Here is a 25160-nt window from a genome sequence, read left to right as displayed (position 1 = left end):
CGCACGCTTCCTGCGAGACTCACATTCCCAACTGTGCACAATTCTACATATGTAATGTACCTTATAGACATTTGCCCATTCATCATCAGGTTAAATGTTGTAAATCATGATATTAGAGTTGCAACATGGATGAGGCTGAACTTCCCTTCTCCATTAATAAACAGCGCAGTTAGCAGATTGCCAGGTAAGCAGAATTTCCTGCATCTCCATGCATTGTGGTCAGCTATATTTATGGCCCTCTGAATGAATTGTGCCCCTTTATTCAATAGTTAATTGGTTATATTCAGTTTACTGTCTTCTGTTTGGATCCGTGGCACGCTTGAGAAAGTGTGGATCCATACTTTCTGCTTACCTGGCAATCCACTAATTATGTCATGTATTCATAGACAAGAAATGTTTGGTCCTGACCATGTTGCAACTTTAATGTCATGATTCACCATATTTAACCTGATAATGTGGTGGATAGTGGAGAGACACGGGGAGCTACAAGCCGATCAACATATGGCTTTCATTGATTTGGAGAAAGCATATAACAGAGTCCCAAGGGCACGGGGAGCTACAAGCCGATCAACATATGGCTTTCATTGATTTGGAGAAAGCATATAACAGAGTCCCAAGGGATGAAATATGGAGAAGCATGAGAGAGCAGAGCACGCCAGAGAAGTATGTGAGGTTAGTGAAGGAAATGTACAGAGGAGCAATGACACAGGTGAGAAGTAGTGTGGGCATGACAAAGGAGTTTCCAGCAAAAGTAGGGTTACATCAAGGGTCTACGCTTAGTCCCTACCTCTTTGACCTGATTATGGATGTGCAGGTGAAAGATGTGAAGAAGGAAGCGCCGTGCAATATGATGTTTGCAGATGTGGTTCTTTGTGAGCAGAGCATCGACAGACTTGAGGAAAAGCTGGAGGATTGGAGGAAGATACTAGAAGATAGAGGGATGAAAATTAGCAGGACAAAGTCAGAATATTTAGCACTGAAGGATTTGCAGATGAGGTCTTCAAGATCCAGGATGATGAGCTGAAATCGGTCTGCAAATTTAAATACCTGGGGTCGTACATACAGAGGGACGGAGGACTGGAAAGTGAGATACAACACAATAAATTGTGGTTGGAACAACTGGAGGAAAATGAGTGGAGTGTTGTGCGACAAGAAGGTGAGCATTGGGTTGAAGGGGAAAGTTGATGGTAAGGCCTGCTATGATATATGGGGCAGAGACATGGCCAATCACAGTAGCCCAGGAAAGGAAGATGGAAGTGGTGAAAATGAGGATGCTAAGGTGGATGTGTAGGGTAACAAGGAAGGACACGGTGTGGCCGTGCGGTTCTAGGCGCTTCAGTCTGGAACTGGGTGACCGCTACGGTCGCAGGTTCGAATCCTGCCTCGGGCATGGATGTGTTTGATGTTCTTAGGTTAGTTAGGTTTAAGTAGATCTAAGTTCTAGGGGACTGATGACCATAGATGTTAAGTCCCATAGTGTTCAGAGCCATTTGAACCATTCAAGGAAGGACAGGATTAGAAATGAATTTGTTAGAGGAGCTGTGAAAGTGGGACCCATGGGGAAAAAGATACAAGAGAGCAGACTAAGGTGGTACAGACACTTACAGAGAAAAGGGGAAGAGTATTTCGGAAACAGAGTTGAAGATATAGAGATTGAAGGAGACATAAGGAGAGGAAGACCGAAGATGAGGTGGAAGGATAAGATATCCGGGGACCTAAGGGAGAAAGGGTTGAAGAAGGAAGAGGTAATGGGTAGAAGAGTACTATGGAGGAGAAGGATCCAGAAGAGCAATGCCGACCCTACGTAACGTGGGACAAGGTGACGATGAAGAAGAAGAAGAAGAAGAAGAACCTGATAATGTGGCTTCTAGGCTATGAAACTGCTCATTAAATAAATTATTTACAATAGCAGCAAAGCGGCTATTATTCAAGATGAAAAATCAACACTTGCATTTTCATATTTATCCTTGATTTAAAAGAACCCACCTTCAAGTAGCTGTACTTTTCAGATCTCGCCGTTCTACACCCAGCTGGCCCTCTCGCAAGCCTCTGGCGACAAGGGCCCCACTGGGGGTGGCGGCCTAGGATTCGGCTTGTCTCCAGATGCCTACCAGTACCTTCACGCGCAAGTCGGACCGGTCGGACCGAGGGGCCCTCCAGGTTAGTTTCTGACCCAAAATGTCATGTTGGCGCTCCGTTTATGCATTTATTTGCCTTGTGAAGCCAATTATTTGCCTTGTGAAGCCAAAGTGGGTTCATTAAAATTTATTTGCCCAGATAATTTCATTGTGTGTTTCTGTGTGTATGTGTGTGTGTGTGTGTGTGTGTGTGTGTATGTGTGTGTCTAATGTCTGCTTGTGTCTGTGTATGTGCGGTTGGAAATGGATGTGTGTCCGAGTGTATACCTGTCCTTTTTTCCCCCTAAGGTAAGTCTTTCCGCTCCCGGGATTGGAATGACTCCTCACCCTCTCCCTTAAAACCCACATCCTTTCGTCTTTCCCTCTCCTTCCCTCTTTCCTGATGAAGCAACCGTTAGTTGCGAAACCTTGAATTTTGTATGTATGTTTGTGTTTGTTTGTGTGTCTATTGACCTGCCAGCGCTTTCGTTTGGTAAGTCACATCATCTTTATATATATATATATATATATATATATATATATATATATATATATATATATATATATATATATTAGAGGGAAACATTCCAAGTGGGAAAAATATATCTAAAAACAAAGATGATGAGACTTACCAAACAAAAGCGCTGGCAGGTCGATAGACACACAAACAAAACAAATATACATACAAAATTCAAGCTTTCACAACCAATGGTTGCTTCATCAGGAAAGAGGGAAGGAGAGGGAAAGACGAAAGGATGTGGGTTTTAAGGGACAGGGTAAGGAGTCATTTCAATCCCGGCAGCTGAAGGACTTACCTTAGGGGGAAAAAAGGACAGGTATACACTCGCACACACACACAATATCCATCCGCACACATACAGACACAGGCACACTCACACACACATATCCAACTGCACATATACAGACACATAGGTGGCATTTACATATGTCTGCCTGTGTCTGTATATGTGCAGATGGATATGTACGTGTGTGCGAGTGTGTACCTGTCCTTTTTCTCCCCTAAGGTAAGTCTTTCTGCTCCCGGGATTGGAATGACTCCGTACTCTCTCCCTTAAAACCCACATCCTTCCGTCTTTCCCTCTCCTTCCCTCTTTCCTGATAAAGCAACCTTGGGTTGTGAAAGCTTGAAATTTGTGTGTGTTTTTTATTGTGTCTATCAACCAGCACTTTCTTGTTTGGTAAGTTCAGCATCTTTGTTTTTTATATATATTTTTCCCACATGGAATGAAAGCTTGAATTTTGTGTGTATGTTTGTGTTTGTTTGTGTGTCTATCAACCTGCCAGCACTTTCGTTTGGTAAGTCACATCATCTTTGTTTTTATAATAGGGGGAAACATTCCATGTAGGAAAAATATATCTAAAAACGAAGATGTAGTGACTTACCAAATGAAAGTGCTGGCAGGTCGACAGGCACACAAACAAACACAAACATACACACAAAATTCAAGCTTTCGCAACAAACTGTTGCCTCATCAGGAAAGAGGGAAGGAGAGGGAAAGACGAAAGGATGTGGGTTTTAAGGGAGAGGGTAAGGAGTCATTCCAATCCCGGGAGCGGAAAGACTTACCTTAGGGGGAAAAAAGGACGGGTATACACTCGCACACACACACACATATCCATCCACACATATACAGACACAAGCAGACATGTCACACGTGGCTCTGACTTTGATCATGTACACATTCCGGGTTACAGGACTGAAGTAGGTGGTGGCGGGAGGGTGCATGGGACAGGTTTTACACCGGGGGCGGTTGCAAGGGGAGCCAGAGGGTATGGAAGGTGGTTCGGGGATTTCATAGGGACAAACCAAAAGGTTACGAAGGTTAGGTGGACGGTGGAAAGACACTCTTGGTGGAGTGGGGAGGATTTGATGAAGGACGGATCTCATTTCAGGGCAGGATTTCACGAAGTCGTATTCCTGGGGGATGTTCCCAGGCTGTGGCTAAGCCGTGTCTCCGCAATATCCTTTCTTTCAGAAGCGCTAGTTCTGCAAGGTTCACAGGAGAGCTTCTGTAAAGTTTGGAAGGTAGGAGACGAGGTACTGGTGGAATTAAAGCTGTGAGGACAGGGCGTGAGTCGTGCTCAGGTAGCTCAGTCGGTAGAGCACTTGCCTGTGAAAGGCAAAGGTCTCGAGTTCGAGTCTCGGTCCGGTACACAGTTTTAATCTGCCAGGAAGTTTCGTGCCTGTGTAGTGCTACAGTTTTAATCTGCCAGGAAGTTTCATGCCTGTGTAGTGCTACATATATTCGATGGTAGAAGTTAGTTGTGGCAGCACCTACCAACATTTTTCAGAGCTTCCGCTCACTTTGCACTCGATTCTAAGTCGCAGGCGGTTTTTTGGATTACAAAAACCGGAAAAAAGTGTGGCTTAGATTGGAGTAAATACGGTAGCTTCATTATTTTACTTTACTTCAAGTTGAAGTTATCAAATTTCCTCATTTGCCCGGATTAAGAAACACACATGGTAGAATGCGCACAAAATATCCTCTCTGACACATTCGGTTCCAACACAGGAGGATAAATGGATTTTACAGAGTCTTCCACTTTGTTCCCACTGCCATATAATGAATGCTAACAAGCACCAAACAAAAATGTCTGGATTGTGATAAGAGAATTTTATAACCAGTGGAAATGTACTGTGAAATGTAGAGATGTTGTCTGAAGGGGCACGGGAAGCAGAAGTGAACTAGTGTAGTGTAAAAGTGAAGAAAACAAGTCAGCACAAAAATAGTGAGACACATCAGCTGAGGCAGCGAATAGATTGGACGAACACAGATGTGGTAGGTACATCATGGTGTGTGTCTTGCAGGACCACCAGGGCCACCAGGACCACAAGGCTTCCAAGGTGTACGAGGGGAACCCGGAGATGCTGGACCCGTGGGTCCTCCGGGAACTCCCGGGCCCAGAGGACTTCCGGGACTGCCCGGAAAGGACGTGAGTATTCACTCGTTTTGTCAAGACACTCGTGGATGCTCATAAGAGCTGAAGTACTAAGAAATAAAATCAGTCTTCATTATTTTGTCCACAAAGCGAGGCATTATGAGGAGTCCGATTGATAATAAAAAATAAGTAAATCCGTTTTCTACATCAGTTACTTGTTTATTGTAATACGGTGCATTTCAGTGGGTCACACCACTGTTTTCAAGTGGAGAATTGGGTTTTACATTCTTGATATTAGTGCAGAGCACTACAGTGGCAGGTTAGCAAAAAACTTTTTGTCTCATATTTTGTTGTTATTTTTTTTTTTTTTTTTTTTTTTTTTACAGAAAACTGTATGTACACATCACAATCACATAATTTCTGTTTTTAAATTTAGCAATGGTGTTACCAAAAAGCATTTTTATCGCCAGCTGAAGGTGAAACGGAAGCTGTTCTTCATTTGGTCTGCTAGAGTGAAAAGTGATCTGTACTCCGACTAATACCGAGAATATCATCTAATTTTGCGCTTGCAGATGATGATATGAACCACTGAAATGTAATGTAGTACAATGAACATGTGACTGACACAGAAAAATGCTTTATATAGTCTGTCTTATGATGTATTTTTTTAAGTAAATACATTTTTAATGTTACTCAAACTCACACACATGTTTGAAAACAATTTTATTATTACTTTAATGTTTGTTCCTTAATCTACTTCTCAGCACAATTTCCACTAATATTAGGATGTATCATAATGCACGCATAACTTTTTAATTCCAATTTCCTAAAAATCTGACATCTTGTTTGTCATCCACAGTCAAACTGCCAGTTTCATGAGACAGTTATAGTTTTCATGCTGAACACCTCAATGTTTTATTTCCAGTGACAATTTTGCTCAAAAAAGCCATCACCTTCATTACAGTGCCACTTAAGAAAATTCAAATTTATAATTTTTGTGCATGTCACTATGCACTTTCGATACCAGCACAAGCACAACTGCATGTAATTTAAACATTCTTTAAGAATTTTGTAAAAGGCAATTGTTGGAACTTGAGGGAACCCAACAAATAATGATGAAATTGTACAGTGTCCAGTTGCTAAAAATGGCCAAGGGATCTGAATGCCTGCTACATGCTACATCACAAAGGGTGGGGAGGGGGAAGGGGGGGGGGGGGTGATCCTCCCACTCAGTATGAGTATCCCTGAACTCAAGAGGCCTCCTGACACCCTCCTAGACTTCTCTCGCTTGTGAACATATAATTCTGCCTATCTTTCCCTTTTTCATTGTTATTATTATTAATAATTTATCATGCATTATTTAATTATTTTCTTTATTTTATTTTTCTCCTCCCCCCTTCCCCCTCTGTCTGTCTGTCTCTCTCTCTCTCTCTCTCTCTCTCTCTCTCTCCTCTCTCTCTCTCTCCCTTGGCATGTTGATAGACATACAAACAAGCACAAACACACACACAAAATTCAAGCTTTCACAACCAACAGTTGCTTCATCAGGAAATCTCCTGATGACGCAACCGTTGGTTGCGAAAGCTTGAATTTTGTGTGTATGTTTGTGTGTCTATCAACATGTGAACGCTTTCTTTTGGTAAGTTACATCATCTTTGTTTTTAGATATATTTTTCCCAGGTGGAATGTTTCCCTCTATTATATATATACCTCCCTCGCCCTCCCACATCTCTGGGTTGTTTCCCCATCTCCTTTGCCTCCTAGTTCTTAATTGAAGTATGTCTTTCATTTTTCTTAATGCATCTTTACCACTCACTCTGTTCTCATCATATGTGGGCTGTGATTACTAGTGAACCTTGTGGCAAGCCATTCTGTCTCATAAGTTATAATATTGTGTGTTGTATTTTGCTTTTGATGTTGCTGTTGTGTTCAGTCCAAAGACTGATTTGATTCAGTTCTCCTCACTAGTCGGTCCTTTATGAGCCTCTTTCTCTCTGAATAACTACAGCAAATCTACATCCATTTGAAACTGCTTACTGTATTCAAGCCTTTTTCTTACTCTAAAACACACACACACACACACACACACACACACACACATATACACACACACACACACACACACACACACACACACACACATACACACTGACACACTTTCCTCCATTACAACCTTTACGATTCCTTGATGCCTCAGAATATATCCTGTCAATTGATCTCATCTTTTAGTCTAGTTATGCCATAACCCCTCATTAGTTATTGGGTCCACCCTTCTACTTTCAGCATTCTGCTGTAGCACCAGATTTCAAAAGCTCCTATTCTCTTTTTGTCTGAAGTGTTGATTGTTAAACATATCACTTCTGTAATGGCTACACTCCTAATACCTTCACAAAAGACTTCTTAATACCTAAATTTTATCAAAAGGAAACATTGTCTGTTGTGAGCCATACAATTTTCAGTTTATTTGCTCTCGGTCGATTTCAGCGTATTAGTCATTATCCGAGTTTCATTTAACACTACCATTTGGTGTTTTTCCATGCACATTACATGTTTTCTTTTATCTGTGTTTGTTATGTTTATAACTTGCTTGATGATAGTTAGTAAGTTGAAATTGGCCAATACCAGATCAACTGGAAATTTTAAAGCCCATAAAAAAATGTCTTCTTTGAAAAATGTTTTGAGGCTATGTACCAGTTATGTACACTCTAACTTAAATTTTTTTCAATATTAACAAGTTTCTCTTTATCAGACATCTTCATTTGGATACAGTACTTTGAAGTAATATTTGTTTAAATATTAACATTAATTAAATTGACAGGAACCTGTACCAGAAGTACGTAAAATGGAATTTTGCAGGGAGAGCAAGGTGACGACGGAGAGGCGGGACAACCCGGATCGGCCGGTCCCCCGGGACCCAGGGGCCTGCCGGGCATGCCGGGCCTCCCGGGCATCAAAGGGCACCGCGGCTTCCCTGGACTGGACGGAGCTAAGGGTGAACAGGGCCCCAGTGGCGAGAAGGGCGCACAGGGCACCACAGGGCCCATGGGACCCATCGGTCCGATGGTGAGTCGCCCCAGCTGGCACGAAACTGTTAGGGCGGGCAGCTGTAGATTACAGTCGGGGGGGAAGGTGGGGCGAATGGTTAATTAATGTAGTGGTAGCAGGTGCACAGTAATCGAGTATTTATGTACAAGCGACAAGGGTACTGTGATGCTCATGCAACAGCACAGCACATCTATTATGAGAGGATGTTACAGATTAGCACTCATAGATTTTCTTCGTGCTTATAAAATGTGAAGGTCAGTATCCAGATGCCAATTTTCTAAGTCATTCATAGAAAATTTACTAAACTTGCTTGATAATCTATTTATTGTCATTACAGTGCTGCATCTCAACAAAAATCTTAATTAAATACAACAGAAAGTTGATTTGTCCACAATATCTCACAATACTTAAATCACTTGATATAATTGATATTATCAGGAATGTAAAACTTTTTCAAAAATCAAACTTTACCAAATACTCATGATTTTATTACACATCTGTCCTGTTTTGTTGGCCCTACTGTATGAATGCACTTCACTGACTACCCCCCTGATGTGACTACGTGACTCATTCTCTAAACCCACATTCTCATTCCATAATGCAAAAGCGTTCAGACTCACAGTAATCACAGGACAGCCCAAAGACACAAAAGGTGCACCACGTCAGCTAAACATAAGCATTTGCGGTACCCTAATGAAGTATTTTGATGTGATTCTTCAGTGTCTCCCGGCATATTTCTTGCTCAAACAGTCCACGGGTGTGCCGGTCCACAGTGTCCAACGGGCACAATATTTTGGCGATCAGACATGTCACCGTTGTCAGGTGCGCAGTTCGTCAGCACACCTGACAATGCTGACATGTCTGATCGCCAAAATATTGTGCCCGTCGGACACTGTGGACTGGCAGTACACCTGTGAACTGTTCGAGCAACTATTTTGATCTTTACTGGTTAAAAACTGTAACAGTAGTTGAAATGCCACTTACAGAAATCTTAACTGTCATTAAGTGAGGCTCAAAAAATAATTTGCCAGCTAGCAAAAATTTAAAGAAAGAATTAGCAAGTGTGTTACTTAATTTGCAGCTTGAACTTTCAGATTGCATACAGTATTCTTCGTGTGTGTGTGTGTGTGTGTGTGTGTGTGTGTGTGTGTGTGTGTGTGTGTGAGTACCCACAATTAATCATTGCTGTCTTCCAATATAATCAGTTATAATTTTCTGTCTGTTTCAGGGTCCAGCCGGACCGAGAGGCGAGAGAGGGCGAGAGGGTCCTCCAGGACCTCCCGGCCTCAGGGGGATCGATGGAATTTCAGGACCACCAGGCCCTCCGGTGAGTTTCTGACACACCTTCCCATCTACAATAGAGAGTACAGTTGCAACAGTGCTTTTAATTGGAGATAATTATTTTAGCACATCAGGTTACCATAGAAGTGTGTAGAATTTATTAAATACCTAGCTGTTGAAGATGGTACATTATTGTAGGTGTGCACAATTTAACAAAATGCAACATTTTAATTTCACAGACTGGGCATACGATTAGTGAAATAGAGCTGTTCAGATTTCGAGGTGTTCAGATAGCTAGTAAACTGTCGTGGAAAGCCCACATTCGTGATCTTGTTCAAAGACTTAATGCTACCATTTCTACTATTCAGATGATATCTGAAGTAAGCGATCATTCAACATGAAAATTAGTCTCTTTTGCTTATTTTCATTCGCTTATATCATATTGTATTATATTTTGGGGTAACTCTTCCCATCATAAAAGTGTATTTTTGGCTCAGAAACAGGCGGTTTGGGAGTTCGGACAATAAGTGGTGTAAGTTCGTATACCTCTTGTTAGCACCTGTTCACTAGTCTGGCTATTTTGATGCTGGCCGTTCAATATATATATTCTTTACTGTCGTTTCTGGTTAACAATATCAGCTTATTCCCAAAAATTAGCAGCTTTCACTCAGTTAACAGTCAGCAGACATCCAACCTGCATTGTTGATATCTTCACTGTTGAATGTGGACCTCTGCTTGCACCGCTTCATCACTATCCTTCAAGGTGCTGGATTGTTGCAGATGTCACAGCACTTATCTACATCTACATCTACATCTACATTGATACTCCGCAAGCCACCCAACGGTGTGTGGCGGAGGGCACTTTACGTGCCACTGTCATTACCTCCCTTTCCTGTTCCAGTCGCGTATGGTTCGCGGGAAGAACGACTGTCTGAAAGCCTCCGTGCGCGCTCTAATCTCTCTAATTTTGCATTCGTGATCTCCTCGGGAAGTATAAGTAGGGGGAAGCAATATATTCGATACCTCATCCAGAAACGCACCCTCTCGAAACCTGGCGAGCAAGCTACACCGCGATGCAGAGCGCCTCTCTTGCAGAGTCTGCCACTTGAGTTTATTAAACATCTCCGTAACGCTATCACGGTTACCAAATAACCCAGTGACGAAACGCGCCGCTCTTCTTTGGATCTTCTCTATCTCCTCCGTCAACCCGACCTGGTACGGATCCCACACTGATGAGCAATACTCAAGTATAGGTCGAACGAGTGTTTTGTAAGCCACCTCCTTTGTTGATGGACTACATTTTCTAAGCACTCTCCCAATGAATCTCAACCTGGTACCCGCCTTACCAACAATTAGTTTTATATGATCATTCCACTTCAAATCGTTCCGTACGCATACTCCCAGATATTTTACAGAAGTAACTGCTACCAGTGTTTGTTCCGCTATCATATAATCATACAATAAAGGATCCTTCTTTCTATGTATTCGCAATACATTACATTTGTCTATGTTAAGGGTCAGTTGCCACTCCCTGCACCAAGTGCCTATCCGCTGCAGATCTTCCTGTATTTCGCTACAATTTTCTAATGCAGCAACTTCTCTGTATACTACAGCATCATCCGCGAAAAGCCGCATGGAACTTCCGACACTATCTACTAAGTCATTTATATATATTGTGAAAAGCAATGGTCCCATAACACTCCCCTGTGGCACGCCAGAGGTTACTTTAACGTCTGTAGACGTCTCTCCATTGATAACAACATGCTGTGTTCTGTTTGCTAAAAACTCTTCAATCCAGCCACACAGCTGGTCTGATATTCCGTTGGCTCTTACTTTGTTTATCAGGCGACAGTGCGGAACTGTATCGAACGCCTTCCGGAAGTCAAGAAAAATAGCATCTACCTGGGAGCCTGTATCTAATATTTTCTGGGTCTCATGAACAAATAAGGCGAGTTGGGTCTCACACGATCGCTGTTTCCGGAATCCATGTCGATTCCTACATAGTAGATTCTGGGTTTCCAGAAATGACATGATACGCGAGGAAAAAACATGTTCTAAAATTCTACAAGAGATCGACGTAAGAGATATAGGTCTATAGTTTTTCGCATCTGCTCGACGACCCTTCTTGAAGACTGGGACTATCTGTGCTCTTTTCCAATCATTTGGAACCCTCCGTTCCTCTAGAGACTTGCGGTACACGGCTGTTAGAAGGGGGGCAAGTTCTTTCGCGTACTCTGTGTAGAATCGAATTGGTATCCCGTCAGGTCCAGTGGACTTTCCTCTATTGAGTGATTCCAGTTGCTTTTCTATTCCTTGGACACTTATTTCGATGTCAGCCATTTTTTCGTTTGTGCGAGGATTTAGAGAAGGAACTGCAGTGCGGTCTTCCTCTGTGAAACAGCTTTGGAAAAAGGTGTTTAGTATTTCAGCTTTACGCGTGTCATCCTCTGTTTCAATGCCATCATCATCCCGTAGTGTCTGGATATGCTGTTTCGAGCCACTTACTGATTTAACGTAAGACCAGAACTTCCTAGGATTTTCTGTCAAGTCGGTACATAGAATTTTACTTTCGAATTCAATGAACGCTTCACGCATAGCCCTCCTTACGCTAACTTTGACATCGTTTAGCTTCAGTTTGTCTGAGAGGTTTTGGCTGCGTTTAAACTTGGAGTGGAGCTCTCTTTGCTTTCGCAGTAGTTTCCTAACTTTGTTGTTGTACCACGGTGGGTTTTTCCCGTCCCTCACAGTTTTACTCGGCACGTACCTGTCTAAAACGCATTTTACGATTGCCTTGAACTTTTTCCATAAACACTCAACATTGTCAGTGTCGGAACAGAAATTTTCGTAGTCTGTCATTGCCACACTGAAGGATAGGGTGCTGCATGAGGGGACTAACTCTTCAAATTTGAAACTTAATTACAGCACACTGTTTCTCATCCCCAACATAGTTTTTACCATGTTACACACAACAATTCGGAATTCTTTAGTGACAGAGGGCTGCATATATGTCAACGTGGAGAATAAAGATGTAGAATGTTAATAATGTTCATTTTGTTTAGAAAGATTTAAGAGTTTGCACTGAAAAAGTTGAGGCATTAGTTTTCGGCATACCCTCATACAATGTGTCAAAAACATTCAGATTTTGTCGTGATAGCATACATCAATTTCCACATCTAGTATTCCACTATGTTTGTCACTTTGAAAAACAGTGTGTCAGTGTTTCTCAGTATACAGGGTGAGATGTGACAGTATTAATGATTCTGAACAAAAAATTTCATATGGACATATGCCCTATTGCAAATGTTTTCTGAGATAGAACACCTTTAAAATATCACTTTTGTACATTTTTCTTTAGTAACTTGAGAACCACATGGTCCAACAAAAATGCATCTCTGTACACAATTAAACTAAATTAAATTTGCTACAAAAAAAGTGCTATTTATTTTTTGTCTACGACTAACAGTTTGTGTGGAAGGATCGCGGAAATTTTGAAAATCTTGCGTGACTTGCATGTGTTGTAGCTTAGGTACTTTTTGTAGGCCAGTTTTAGGTAGTTTTCTGACTTGATAGACCACAAGCATCCGGTATCAAAATGTTCATCCCAATTTTGTCTGTATTACAGTGGTATGTTGTAAACAATGACAATGAATAATACATATAGAAATGTACATTATCTCAGAAACCATTCGGAAAGGGCAGATGTCCACATGAAGTTTTTTGTTTGGAACCAGTAATTCTAATCACCCATCAAAACACATACCTGACTCACCCTGTATATTAGCCACAGCCTCACCATCAACCTAAGAGTGATCAAACTGAGCTAATGGTCCTTCTCGAGGGAGCTCATTGTTAGTAGGGTACAAACTCCAAATTGGAAGGAAGGAAACTGTAGGCATTGAGAATTGTTTGGCTTGATAGTTAGCAGTCAGCAACCTGCATTTATATTAACATAAAACACTTATTTTTATTGACAGGGAGCCATTGGAAAACCTGGACCACCTGGGTTCCCTGGAAATCCTGGTGCCAAAGGAGACCTAGGACATCCAGGTCCGAAAGGAAGCCAAGGACTTCAAGGGCCAAGAGGTACTGTTCTTACTGCTTCTTTGACCTGAGCATTCTTCAAATTGTGAAATATTCCTAAGATAGGATTGTTAGAAAGAGTGCACATGCGCGATCAACACACACTCCTGCCAATACTCTATCATCTCCCAATATTTTCTGTACATTCCCAGTGACTGAGGAGATGTGTTAGATGCCCAGTATATGAAAGAACAAATTGCTAAAAATGTTCATCAGGAACAGAGGTATGAAGCCGCAAGAAGAAATAGAGGTCAGTATCTTTATTGCAAGTGAATTAAATTCAAGGAATTGTTAGAGAACAAAGGAGAAGAAAGGAGCAGTTAATTGAAAGATATTGCCAAATCATGACCAATCCAGTGGCCTCAAAAAAGGAATTCACATGAATAGCAAATTGTGCTGGCACTCTGTACTGCTGTAACCAATCTTCATTCACGATTCTCTTGTCTTTGAGCTGAAATGTTAACCTAATTTTCAACATGTCGAAATAAGAATTTTAATTCACCTTTCATTTCAAAAAAGTTATCATGATGGCTTCCTGGCCTGTAATATACCATGTGGTGCCTTCCCTTTCAACTCTTGTGCATAATGGAGAGTTTTCTTAGACAAGAAAATCACATTCCTTCTTTGTGAGCTACGATATATTACACAGTAACTTTTTTGAATGAGACACGGCATATGAAAATTGTGTCAACAGTGCAACTTGGTGCTCCACATTGTCAAATAAGTCATTCACAGAAGTTGGTCTCACTCCTTACAGTTTCAGATCTTGTGTGGTGTGGTCACACATTATTGTCCACAATACTTGAAGTTCAGTTGCTCTCTTGTGATCACTTTCATTGGAGACTGACTGCTCTGTCAACTGAGTGATTGCAGCATGTGTTTTCTCTCATGTTTTCTATTGTGCACAGTGTGCCTTTGACACTACCTGAAACAAAAGTATGTTTCTCCCAATCAAGCAAGGATGATTTATAATTTGAGGCTGACCAATGCAATCTCTAAACACATTCACTATCTCTTTCATTGTTTGCCTAGTCTGTGAATGTTTGTGCACCTACATACACACCACTAATCCCTTCTCAAAAGTGTAGCATCCACTCACATCAGTCGTGGCTCCACATCTAAAACAATATGATACTGGTAGCAATACATTTTTCAATTTCAAAGCAGGGACAGTAATGAAAGAACTGTTTGTTTTCCAAGTCATACAAATTCAAGAAAGTTTGGGGACCTCTCAAACACATAGTATGGTTGACTTCAGTTGTTCTGTATTTAATTCCTTAACTCAACAATTTCTTTTTCTTTTCTTCCTTTTTTCAAATTATTCTCCAAAAAATTATACTTCTTCATTAAGTAAAAACATCATATAATGAAAGACATTAAAATAGACATGTAAAAACAGCTTTTAAAGCTCAAAATAATGAGTTACAAAATTTTGAAGATCATCAGTAATAAAATCTTGAGTATACTCATGCAATGGAGTTTGACTAAAATATCCTGAAACTTCAAATCATTTTTTAGTTTCTGTGTAGCTATGAAGTCTAACCACGTAATTCACAATAGTTTCCTGTGAACATAAATCTGGGAGGGGCTGGCTGGAGCAAGAGGATGTATTTATCACGTACCACTGGTGAGCACTTGTCATCCAACAGATGAACTGCCATCACTTTCAGTTTCTAATCAAGTAATGTCATATTTATCTTCACTTTCTGAGCTGCTAAATTCAATTTCAAACTCACAATCACTATAATAATCCTTTTTGAAAGCATTGACTGAACAGCAATACAAAAGAAAGACTGAAAACATACATTTTGTTATGGCAATATTATGAAAAGGATAGTTGCTATTGACCATATAGTGAAGATACTGAGTCACAGGTGGGTGCAACAAAAAGACTGTCAGAAAGAGAGATTTTGGCCAACAAGTCCATCATTGGAAATAGACAACACAAACACACGCAAACGCAACTCTCTCAAACATGACCACTGTCTCTGGGTGCTGCCTCATCTGTGTGAGAGTCGCATTTGCATTCTCTCTGTGTGTGTGTGTGTGTGTGTGTGTGTGTGTGTGTGTGTGTGTGTGTGTGTGTTGCCTGTTTCCAACAAAGGACTTCTTGGCCAAAAGCTCACTTCCTGACAGTCTTTTTGTTCTGCCCATCTGTGAATCAGTATCTCCAATATATGGTGAGTAGCAACTATCATTTCCATAATATTGCTGCAGTCCATCCTGGATTTTCCATTGTTTATCATTTTGTTGTGCAATGCCCAAAACTGCAGACTGTAAAGACGATTCCTAGTGGCAACCACCTTAGCCAAAACATGACAGCCAGGATACAAATGTTGTACCAGATGGTCTCAAGCAGCCAAACACTTAATTCAAATTGTAATTCATTACTTCAGCATCTATCCTTACTAGTCAAATACCTTTATATTTTTGTTGTCCCCATGAAATTGGGTCCACATAATTTTAAACCGAGGCAATGTGAAACACATTGATGTTCTAATGGTATATGCTACTGTAAGTTGCTGAGCATGTGCTTCAGTTCTAATATTGCACTAGCTATGTCAAATGTCACAAATACCCCCCCACCCACCCCCCCTCGCCCCCCTGCCTCATACTACACTTGCGAATATTTGGGCCACCATCTTCGGTGCAAGGTCCCTCATACATAACTACTGTTAGTGCATTTTGCTAAGGCCTTCCATGAGAATATGATGTAATGGCCATTGAGGTTCATAGTGGATGAAATGAACAACACGTGGCTGGTGCAACGGCAGTATTTTTGCTCCTCATCTACAGTGGAATAAAAGTCTCAGCAATGCTCAGCTTGACTTTTAAACACCTCTAACTACAACATAACAATATTATGAAAAGGCAAGTTGCTACTCCCTGTATAGCAGAGATGCTGAGTCACATATAGGCACAACAAAAAGACTGTCACAATATTTATTTGTGACAGTCATTTTGTGGTGCCTATCTGTGACTCAGCATCTCCACTATATAGTGAGTAGCAACTCTCCTCTTCATAATATTGCTACATTCCAGCTGCATTTTCCATTGTTTGAGTACAATATATGTGATCTTCAAACCATCTAAAGATGTTCTAACGTAGATTATCTTAATATTTGAATTGAAATACTGAAAAGTTTTGTTACTTACATGGCAAATACACCGTCTTATCAAAAGTATCTGCACAGGTACTAGTGGACGTTAATAAGGCACGTTTCCACTGTTCATCCTTCACCTTTATGGCTGCTTGAACCCTACGGGGGACACTTTGAGCAAGGTGTCTGAATGTATGTGGAGAAATGGCAGCCCATTCTCTCTTGAGGGTTGAAACCGGAGAATATAGTGATGTGGGGCGCTGGGTTCTGGAATGAAGTCGACACTCTAACTCGTCCTAAAGGTGTTCCATGGATTTGGGTCAGGACTCTGGGCAGCCAAGTCCATTACATGAGTGTTATTGTCCACAAACTGTTGTCTCACAGGAAGTAATGAAAAGTAATGAAGTGAGGAAAATTAGAGTTCAGTGTCCTGTTGACAGTTTGGTTGCTAGATGTGAAGCATGAGCTCGGATATCAAAAGGATGGGAAAGTGAGTTGTCTGTGCCCTTTCAAATCAATGATGCTGGAATGTGCCTGGAGTGACTTAGAGAAACCACAGAATACCTAATTCTGAATGGCCAAACACAGATTTGAACCATCATCCTCCTGAATATGAGTCCAGTGCTTTGTCTCACAGATGCTGCTTTATGACAACATATGTTTTCGTGCCAATACAAACAAGTGATGTTTTCGAACTGTTCTGTTACTGTACACAGTATATTGTCCTGTAGAACACATTGCAACATCCTCTATTTAATGTTTTCTTTATCACAATAAGGGGAGCGCACACTAGCCATGAAAAACACCTCTGTATCCCTACATGATGCAGGATTCACCACTAGGTATCATGCAGGCAGATTGACCAGTAAAAACATAGGTGAGGGGGAGGGGACTATTGTGTTGCCAGTAGATGAACAGTAACAGCGGAATGTGTCCACCAGGAGAGCTCAGTGGCTAGTCATTGGATGTCACCTGAGTGACAGATCCATGAGGGATATTTCAATCCCTCTAAAGCTGCCCACGTCAGCTGTCACTCATGTGATTGTCGAGTGGATGTGCAAAGGAAGAATCACAGCTAAACTGAGACTGGGCAGACCTTATGTTCTGATGAGCATGGGCCATTGAGCATTGTGGAGTGTGACTGTAACAAATTTCATGAAGTCAGTGGAAGGAGTCACTTGTGAGCTACAAAGTGCAGCCAGCAGTCCAGTTAGAACAACGGCTGTGCACAGTGAGTTCAATAGAATGGGATCCAGCGATTGAGCAGCTCCTAGTAAGTCGCATATTTCTGAAGGCAGTGCTAAGTGATGTTCAGGGTTGTGTAAAGAGTGATGCACTGGTAGTGGACGACTGGATACGAGTGATTTGGAGTGATGAATCATGCTGTACACTGTGGCTGTCTGATGGAACTTTTGGTTGAATCCTTGTTAGCCGCTTTTATGTCATCTCATTGTCTCTGTAGACCTGTACTGTGGAAAGCAAGGAGAGAATGTTGGTTAGTGGCCCATATCCTCATTCTGTAATGCAAACTGCACACAGTTAATAACTGGCTTGGTACAATCTCTCTTCTGTATAGTCCATGTAGCTGCACTGCTGTTGAAGTAGAAAGTCCACTATGAACACTATTTGGTTTGCTATGTGCTGTGTGATTCTAAGCTAGAGGCTGCGACTGCAGCTCCCTCTCGCTGACACGCTGGAACTCACACAGCATACTGACTCAAACTACCTGGAGCTACTGATCCTCCGATCCGCCTAATTACTAGTGACCGAGAGGGCATTAGCGGCGCATTTCCAGTGAGTCTGTCATTGGCCTCTATCAATATTCTTGTAACCTCTATTCCACACGGTGTGCTGGCGCCAGTGTACACCAGCACAGTTTGGGTTTGTTGAATGCCTGGAGAATGTTACCTGCAATCGTGGGTAGTGCTAACAGTGAAGTACGGATCTGACGGGGTTTTACAGTATGGCAGTGTTTTTCACGGTCAGGATGTGGTCCCCTGATTGCGCAAAAATGTAGAAGGTTGCGAACACATCTAACAGCATTGAGCACTACTTAGAATAGTTTGGAGATGTTAGTTGCTTGTTTCAGTAGGAAAATCTGCATCTGTGTCTACACATATACTCTGCAAACCACAGTGAAGTGCACAGCGCAATGCGTCCTTTCATAAAGCAGCATATGTGAGGCAATGCTTTGTGAAAAATAACATTTCAGAAGTGGACTAGCTTGCCCAGCGTTCCGATCTGAATCCAGAGGAATGCCTTAGATGTAACTTAGAACGTTGACTTTGCTCCATACCTCAGTGCCCAACATCACTACATTCTCTGGTTCTTTTAAGGAAGATTGTGCTGCTGTTCATTCCACTGACATTCAGAGACCTCGTTGAAAGTGACCCCAGTAGAGTTTGAGCCATCATAAAGGGCAATGTCCACTAATAGGTGTCCAGATAAGATTTATCAGATAGTATACATTGTATTAAGCAGTAGAGTTTCTTGCTAATATATTGTACACGTTAAGCTTCTCTGAGTTCTTTGTTTTCTGCTAATGTATACCTTAACTGATTCCACATACATGGAGAATCTCCATCTTGATGGGATTTACAGAACACTATGAATCAGTGAATAAACATATCCAGACAGAGGCTCAATTTCTTTGCAGGAGAGGCAGGCCGTCCCGGACAGCCGGGTGAGTCTGGAGTGCCTGGACCACCAGGGAAGGACGGCTCGGCAGGAGAGAAGGGCAGCCCCGGGACGGCGGGACTCCCCGGACCTCCAGGCTTCCCTGGAGCGAGAGGACCTCCCGGACTGTCTGGCAGCCCTGGACAACCTGGAATGAAAGGAAGTCCGGTAAGTGGAACAGTCACTCACTAGGACTGCACGTATTAAAACCATCTCCTCATCTTGTGTGTACTTGCTAAAGTTCTGTGCCATTATTGACTGGGAGGTTATAACTCAGTTGTTCTCTCCCCATTTACATCTATGGGGATGTGCTGCAATTCACACTTACTTGCTTCATTTTAACACACCTGGTTGAAAGCTTGCAGTTGAGGAGAGAAAAAAAAGTTGAAAGCAGAAACTGAGAAAGTTGGTAACACAAAAACCAGTGACACTCCATACACAGAAAATTTCAGTTACAGTGCTGTTTTTTGAAAAGAGAGTGACCACAAGAAAAACTGCAATCTTTCAACCAATGTTCCACTTGAAAGAATGCTGTTTGGCTTACAAATAATGTGTTACACTGCTGTGTAAGTACCTTTCTATTTTATTATAAAAACTTACATGAACTGTTTTACAGCTATAACCTATATCTGCAAAAGAAAAAAAATCTTGTAATGCTTCAGGGTACCCACTGATGATTCCTTATGTATGCACAAGGCGTGTTTCTTTTAAACTACTGTAATTTTTGTCATTTGATTTACTCTCAGTCCTTATTCTCTTCTTCATAGAATGTTCATTGCATTACCAGGTCCTGTAATTCTTCCTTGCCATTACTGACGATAGCAATGCCACCAGCAAATCTTACCATTTATATTATTTCTCCCTGTTTATTAATGACACTCCTGAACTTTTTTTTATGTTTCCTGTGTTGCTTCTTCAACATATGGGTTGAATAGTAGAGAAGAAACATCGTATCCCTGCTTCCCACCTCTGAAATCCTCCATCTAAACAATTACTTTATTACATGCAACAGAAGTCAGCAAAATTTGCAAAATCTACTATGACCTCTAAAAGATTTGTTTTTCTGGCGTATTGACATCACAAACCATCAAACCAACATAAACCTGCTCAAGCCCTCTTTATGAAGCTGTGCTTTAAAGTGTACATTGGTGAATTAAATACGCTATTGAAAAGACCATAGATGGACATTATTACAAAGTTTTCCTCGTGAATCTTTTGGTTAAAAGACCAGAGAACTTTCAGTTAGATAGAATCAATCAAATTTTGATAAGAATCCTGTTATTGACTTCTGATAGTTAAAGAGTGGTGATGCCCACAGAATTATATCACAATGTAATGGAATTTATGAATTTTTCTGATAATTCTTCAGTCTTTTTGTATCAGTGTGTCACCGGTATTCTGACAAGTTCAGTGCAACTTGCCATGAATTCCTTTCCAATGCCAATGTGACCTTCTAAGAGTAGCAGGATTTAACATCCTCAGTTATTGGTTGGGTATGTTCCAATGTCTGTTATCCTCTACAGTTTTTACAGTCTACAGCTCCCTCTAATAATATGGAGATTAGTCCCTGATGTCTTAATACATGTCCTATCATCCTGCCCCTTCGTCTGTCAGTGTTTCCTATATGCTCCTTTCTTCGCCAATTCTGCAGAGTACTTCCTCATTTCTTATCTTATCAGGGTACCTGATTTCCACCATCCTTCTATAGCGCTGCATTTAAAGTGTTTCAGTTCTCTTCTTTACTGGTTTTGCCACAATCCATGACTCACTTCTGTACAATGCTATACTCCAGATATCCAATCCCAGAAATGTACTCCTCAAATTTTGACTTGGAATGCCTTCTTTGCCTCTGCTAACCTACTTTTTGTGGCATACTTCTTTCATCCATCATGTGTTAGTTTGCTTTCTAATAGGAGAATTCCTTCACTTTGTCTACTTCATGGTCCTCAGTCTTGATTTTGACATTATCACTACTTTCATTTCTGCTACTTCTCATTACTTTCGTCATTCTTTGGTTTACTGTTGCTCCATATTCTGTACTCATAGGACTACTCATTCTATTCAACATGTCCTTAAATTCTTCCTTACATTCACTATGAGTCACAATGTCTTCAGTGAGTCATTATCATTGATATCCTTTCACCCTGAATTTTAATCCCACTCCTGCACCTTTCTTTTCTCCATCATTGCCTCCTTGATGCAGAGATTGAACAGTAAGGCAAACATCTACGACCCTGTCTTATGCTCTTCCTATTCTTCACAAAAGCACAAGTAATTAATAATTAAGAATGATGGTAGAACAAAACTGAAGGACAAGTGCTTCATTTTATCATATGGGTAAAACTACAATATGAGATGAGTTCCCAAGGTAGCTGCCTATCTTTGTAACATATCCTTCATTTCCATTACTCTTATTATTGTTGTATTTTATTCCAGGGAACACCAGGAGAGCGTGGCTTCAAAGGAGAGACTGGGATGAAAGGAGAATCTGGAGCACCCGGACCTCGTGGGTTGCCAGGAACAGCGGGACCGGAAGGGAAGAGGGGCAAGAGAGGAATCCGGGGTCCCACGGGGCCAGCGGGACCTCAGGGAGAGAGGGGAGTGGCTGGCGGCCGGGGGCTTCCGGGACCTGATGGAGCACCGGGGCCTAAAGGTAACCAGCCCCATGTCTTCTCAGCATCCCTGCTATGTGCAGTAATATAGCAAGGGGGTCATTCCACTGACCATAATAACACACCTAATGTAAATATTATGAGGTACATACAAAAAGTAAGTTCTGTTTGTATTTCTTTCCATGGCAGCTTTACATTTGTAGTTTGGTGCATGCATGTAGTATCTTTGAGTCGAGGGAACTGGGATGACACCATTTTGGGTTCTCTTTGTGTCGTTTGTACTATATAGTGCTTGTCTCAAATGGCAAACACATTACCACAAAGGTGGTGGTGATTTTCTACACAAGATACCAACCAGGGATGAGACTGGCCACTTATGAAACCCCTCAGTTGATGCGGCATTCTGTTGGTGCATGTTTTATTGTGACAATGAACTGTTGTTGCAAATGTTTACTGGGAGACATTTGCAAAACTCTGTCACTCAGTATGGAATAAGCACCGCACAAATTTCATGCACAGTATTGTTTTGATTCACAACAATGCTGACACACCGCAGCAAGCAAGACATGACAGTTCTTGTGCCTTAGGTCAGTTTGACCATCCTCCATACATGTCATTTACATCTCTTTTTTTCCACCTGAAAACATTCCTCTGTGGTCAAAAATTCACCAAAAATGACGAGGTCAAAGAACAGGTTACCACACATTTCATAACATAGGCTGCAATGTCCTTAGAGCAAACATTCAAGTGCGCCTGCAAAATGGTGAGATCTGTATAGAAAGATAGTTTAAAGCATGCAGTTTTTTTTTCAGTGCAGAGATCTAAGTAACTGAGAAAAATTGCGCTTGACATCTTTATATAAGAAAGTTAAAAGAAAGGACCTGCATAATTACAGACCAATATCCTTAAAATTGATTTGCTGCAGAATTCTTAAACACACTGTGAGTTCAAATTAAAAAATTTCTCATGAGGCAGGAAAGCTTTTCTCTACAAATCAGTACAATTTGAGAAAGCATTGCTTTTGCAAAACTCAGCTCGCTCTTTTCTCAAGTGACATCCTGCGAACCTTGGATGAAGGGCAACAGGCAGATTCCATATTCAAGATTCCTAGAAAGTGTGTGACACAGTGCTCCACTGCAGACTTAACGAAGGTCCATGCATACAGATTAGGTTCCCACATATCTGAGTGGGTCGAAAACTTCTTTAGTAATGGAACCTAGTGCCTGCCTGGTTAGCCGTGTGGTCTAATGCACGGCTTTCTGGATTGTGAAGGAGCGCCTGGTCCCCGGCACGAATCCGCCCGGTGGGGTTGTGTCGAGGTCCAGTGAGCTGGCCAGTCTGTGGATGGATTTTAGGCGGTTTTCCATCTGCCTCAGCGAATGCGGGCTGGTTCCCCTTATTCCACCTCAGCTACACTATGTCGGCGATTGCTGAGCAAACAAGTTCTCCACATACGCGTACACCACTATTACTCTACCATGCAAACGTCGGGGTTACACTCAACTGGTGTTCCCTGGGGGGGGAGGGGGGGGGGGGTCCACCGGGGCAGAACCACACAATAACCTTGGGTGCGGTGTGGGGTGGTGGAGGGGTGAAAGTGGACTGCGGTAGTCGTCGTGGGGTTGTGGACCTCTGCGGCTGTGGCGGGGACAGAGCCTCTCCGTTGTTTCTAGGCCTCCAGTTAACATACAATACAATACCATACAATAGAACCTAGTACACTGTCCTCGATGGAGTGTGTTCAACGGAAACAAGGGTATCGTCAGGAGTGCTCCGGGATAGGCTCTGTATATGTAAATGATCTGACAGACACAGTGAACAGTAGTTTAAGGATGTTTGCTGATGACACTGTGGTGTCATTATTGAGTGACTGTAGGAGGACACAAAATGACGTAGACAGAATTTCTGTTTAGTGTGATGAATGGCAGTTTGCTCTAAGTGTAGAAAAATGTAAATTAATGTGGATGAGTAGGAAAAACAATCCCACAATGTACAAATACAGCATGATTTGTGTGCTGCTTGACACAGTCACGTTAATTAAATACTTAGGTGCTGTTGTGTCTAGACAAGACAGCCTAGACACAATGAGAGGAAGCCGAAAGGCACGCGCTTAAACTCACGCAGGCTGGCGTGAGGTCTGAAACAGGATACGTAATGAATGCTATAAAGAAAAGTACGTAGCTTCTGGAATACTTAACTTTAATCCACATTTGTAGAACATCGCTCTTGATGATACATTAACAGAATCCCAATATCAATTGAATTTGGCGCCTTTCTAGATCGTAGCAAATGTAGCTGAAGGCTATGCTAACTATCGTCTCGGCAAATGAGAGCATATTGGTCAGTGAACTGTAGCTAGCTACGTCGGCTGTACAGCTGGGGCGAGTGCTAGTACGTCTCTCTAGACCTGCCGTGTGGTGGCGCTCGGTCTGCGATCACTGACAGTGGCGACACGCGGGTCCGACGTATACTACCGGACCGCGGCCGATTTAAAAGCTACCACCTAGCAAGTGTGGTGTCTGGCGGTGACACCACAGGTGCAATGTTGCAAAGCCATGTCAGGCTGGTAGCAGGAAAGTGAGTGATTGACTTCATTTTGTTGGGAAAATTTTGTGGAAGTTAACTCATCTATAAAGGAGATGGCATATATAAGACTAGTGCGACCTATTCTGGAGTGCTGCTTGAGTGTTTGGAATACGTACCAGGTCTTATTGAAGGAAGATATCAAAGCAGTTCAGAGACAGCATGCTAGATTTGTTACTGGTAGGTTTGAACAACATGTTAGTTTTACAGATATGCTTGATGAACTCAGCTGGGAATCCCTGGAGGGACAACAACGTTCTTTTCTTGAGGCACTATTAAGAAAATTTAGAGAATTGTCATTTGAAGCCAGCTTGTAGAACAGTTCCACTGCTGTGAATGTACATTTCACATAAGAACCACAAAGATTAGACAATAGAAATTATGGCTCATACAGAGGCATTTCGGCAGTCATGTTTCTGTTGGTCTGTTTGCGAGTGGAACAGGAAAGGAAATGATTAGTAGTTGTAAAGGGTGCTTTCTGTATGTGTACTTGCTCTGTTTGTATTACCAAACGGATCATACTTTCTGGATTCACTTCAAGCATACTAATTGATGATCCAGATTCACACCCAGCTGGATAACAAGGCTAAACTAATCAAGAAGCTCAGTACTGTGTGTTGTCTGTCCTTAGAAACATCTCTCATAGTGTTGACCTAAAGGCAGGGCAGTTGGTTTGTCCTGCATATTATCACTGCCTGTAGTCTTAAGGGGTTATCTTCAGGGGCAGTGCACTGAGAGTAAATAAAGTATTTGTTCAGCAAAAG

General features: G+C 41.7%; 1 protein-coding gene across 1 annotated transcript in view; it reads left to right on the top strand.

Moving 5' to 3' along the window:
* LOC124552403 (collagen alpha-1(I) chain-like) overlaps positions 1-25160 on the top strand; it is a 255146-nt gene that overhangs the window by 144702 nt on the left and 85284 nt on the right. The window contains exons 9-15 of the mRNA XM_047126667.1: positions 2010-2160; positions 4948-5072; positions 7875-8081; positions 9292-9390; positions 13319-13427; positions 19182-19369; positions 21638-21854. Coding sequence (XP_046982623.1) covers positions 2010-2160; positions 4948-5072; positions 7875-8081; positions 9292-9390; positions 13319-13427; positions 19182-19369; positions 21638-21854 — 1096 coding nt within the window. The remainder of the gene's footprint in view (positions 1-2009; positions 2161-4947; positions 5073-7874; positions 8082-9291; positions 9391-13318; positions 13428-19181; positions 19370-21637; positions 21855-25160) is intronic.

The sequence above is a fragment of the Schistocerca americana genome, chromosome 10 (genome assembly GCF_021461395.2).
Source record: "Schistocerca americana isolate TAMUIC-IGC-003095 chromosome 10, iqSchAmer2.1, whole genome shotgun sequence".
Taxonomy (NCBI): Eukaryota; Metazoa; Arthropoda; class Insecta; order Orthoptera; family Acrididae; genus Schistocerca; species Schistocerca americana.
This window is presented reverse-complemented; position numbering and strand designations above follow the sequence as displayed.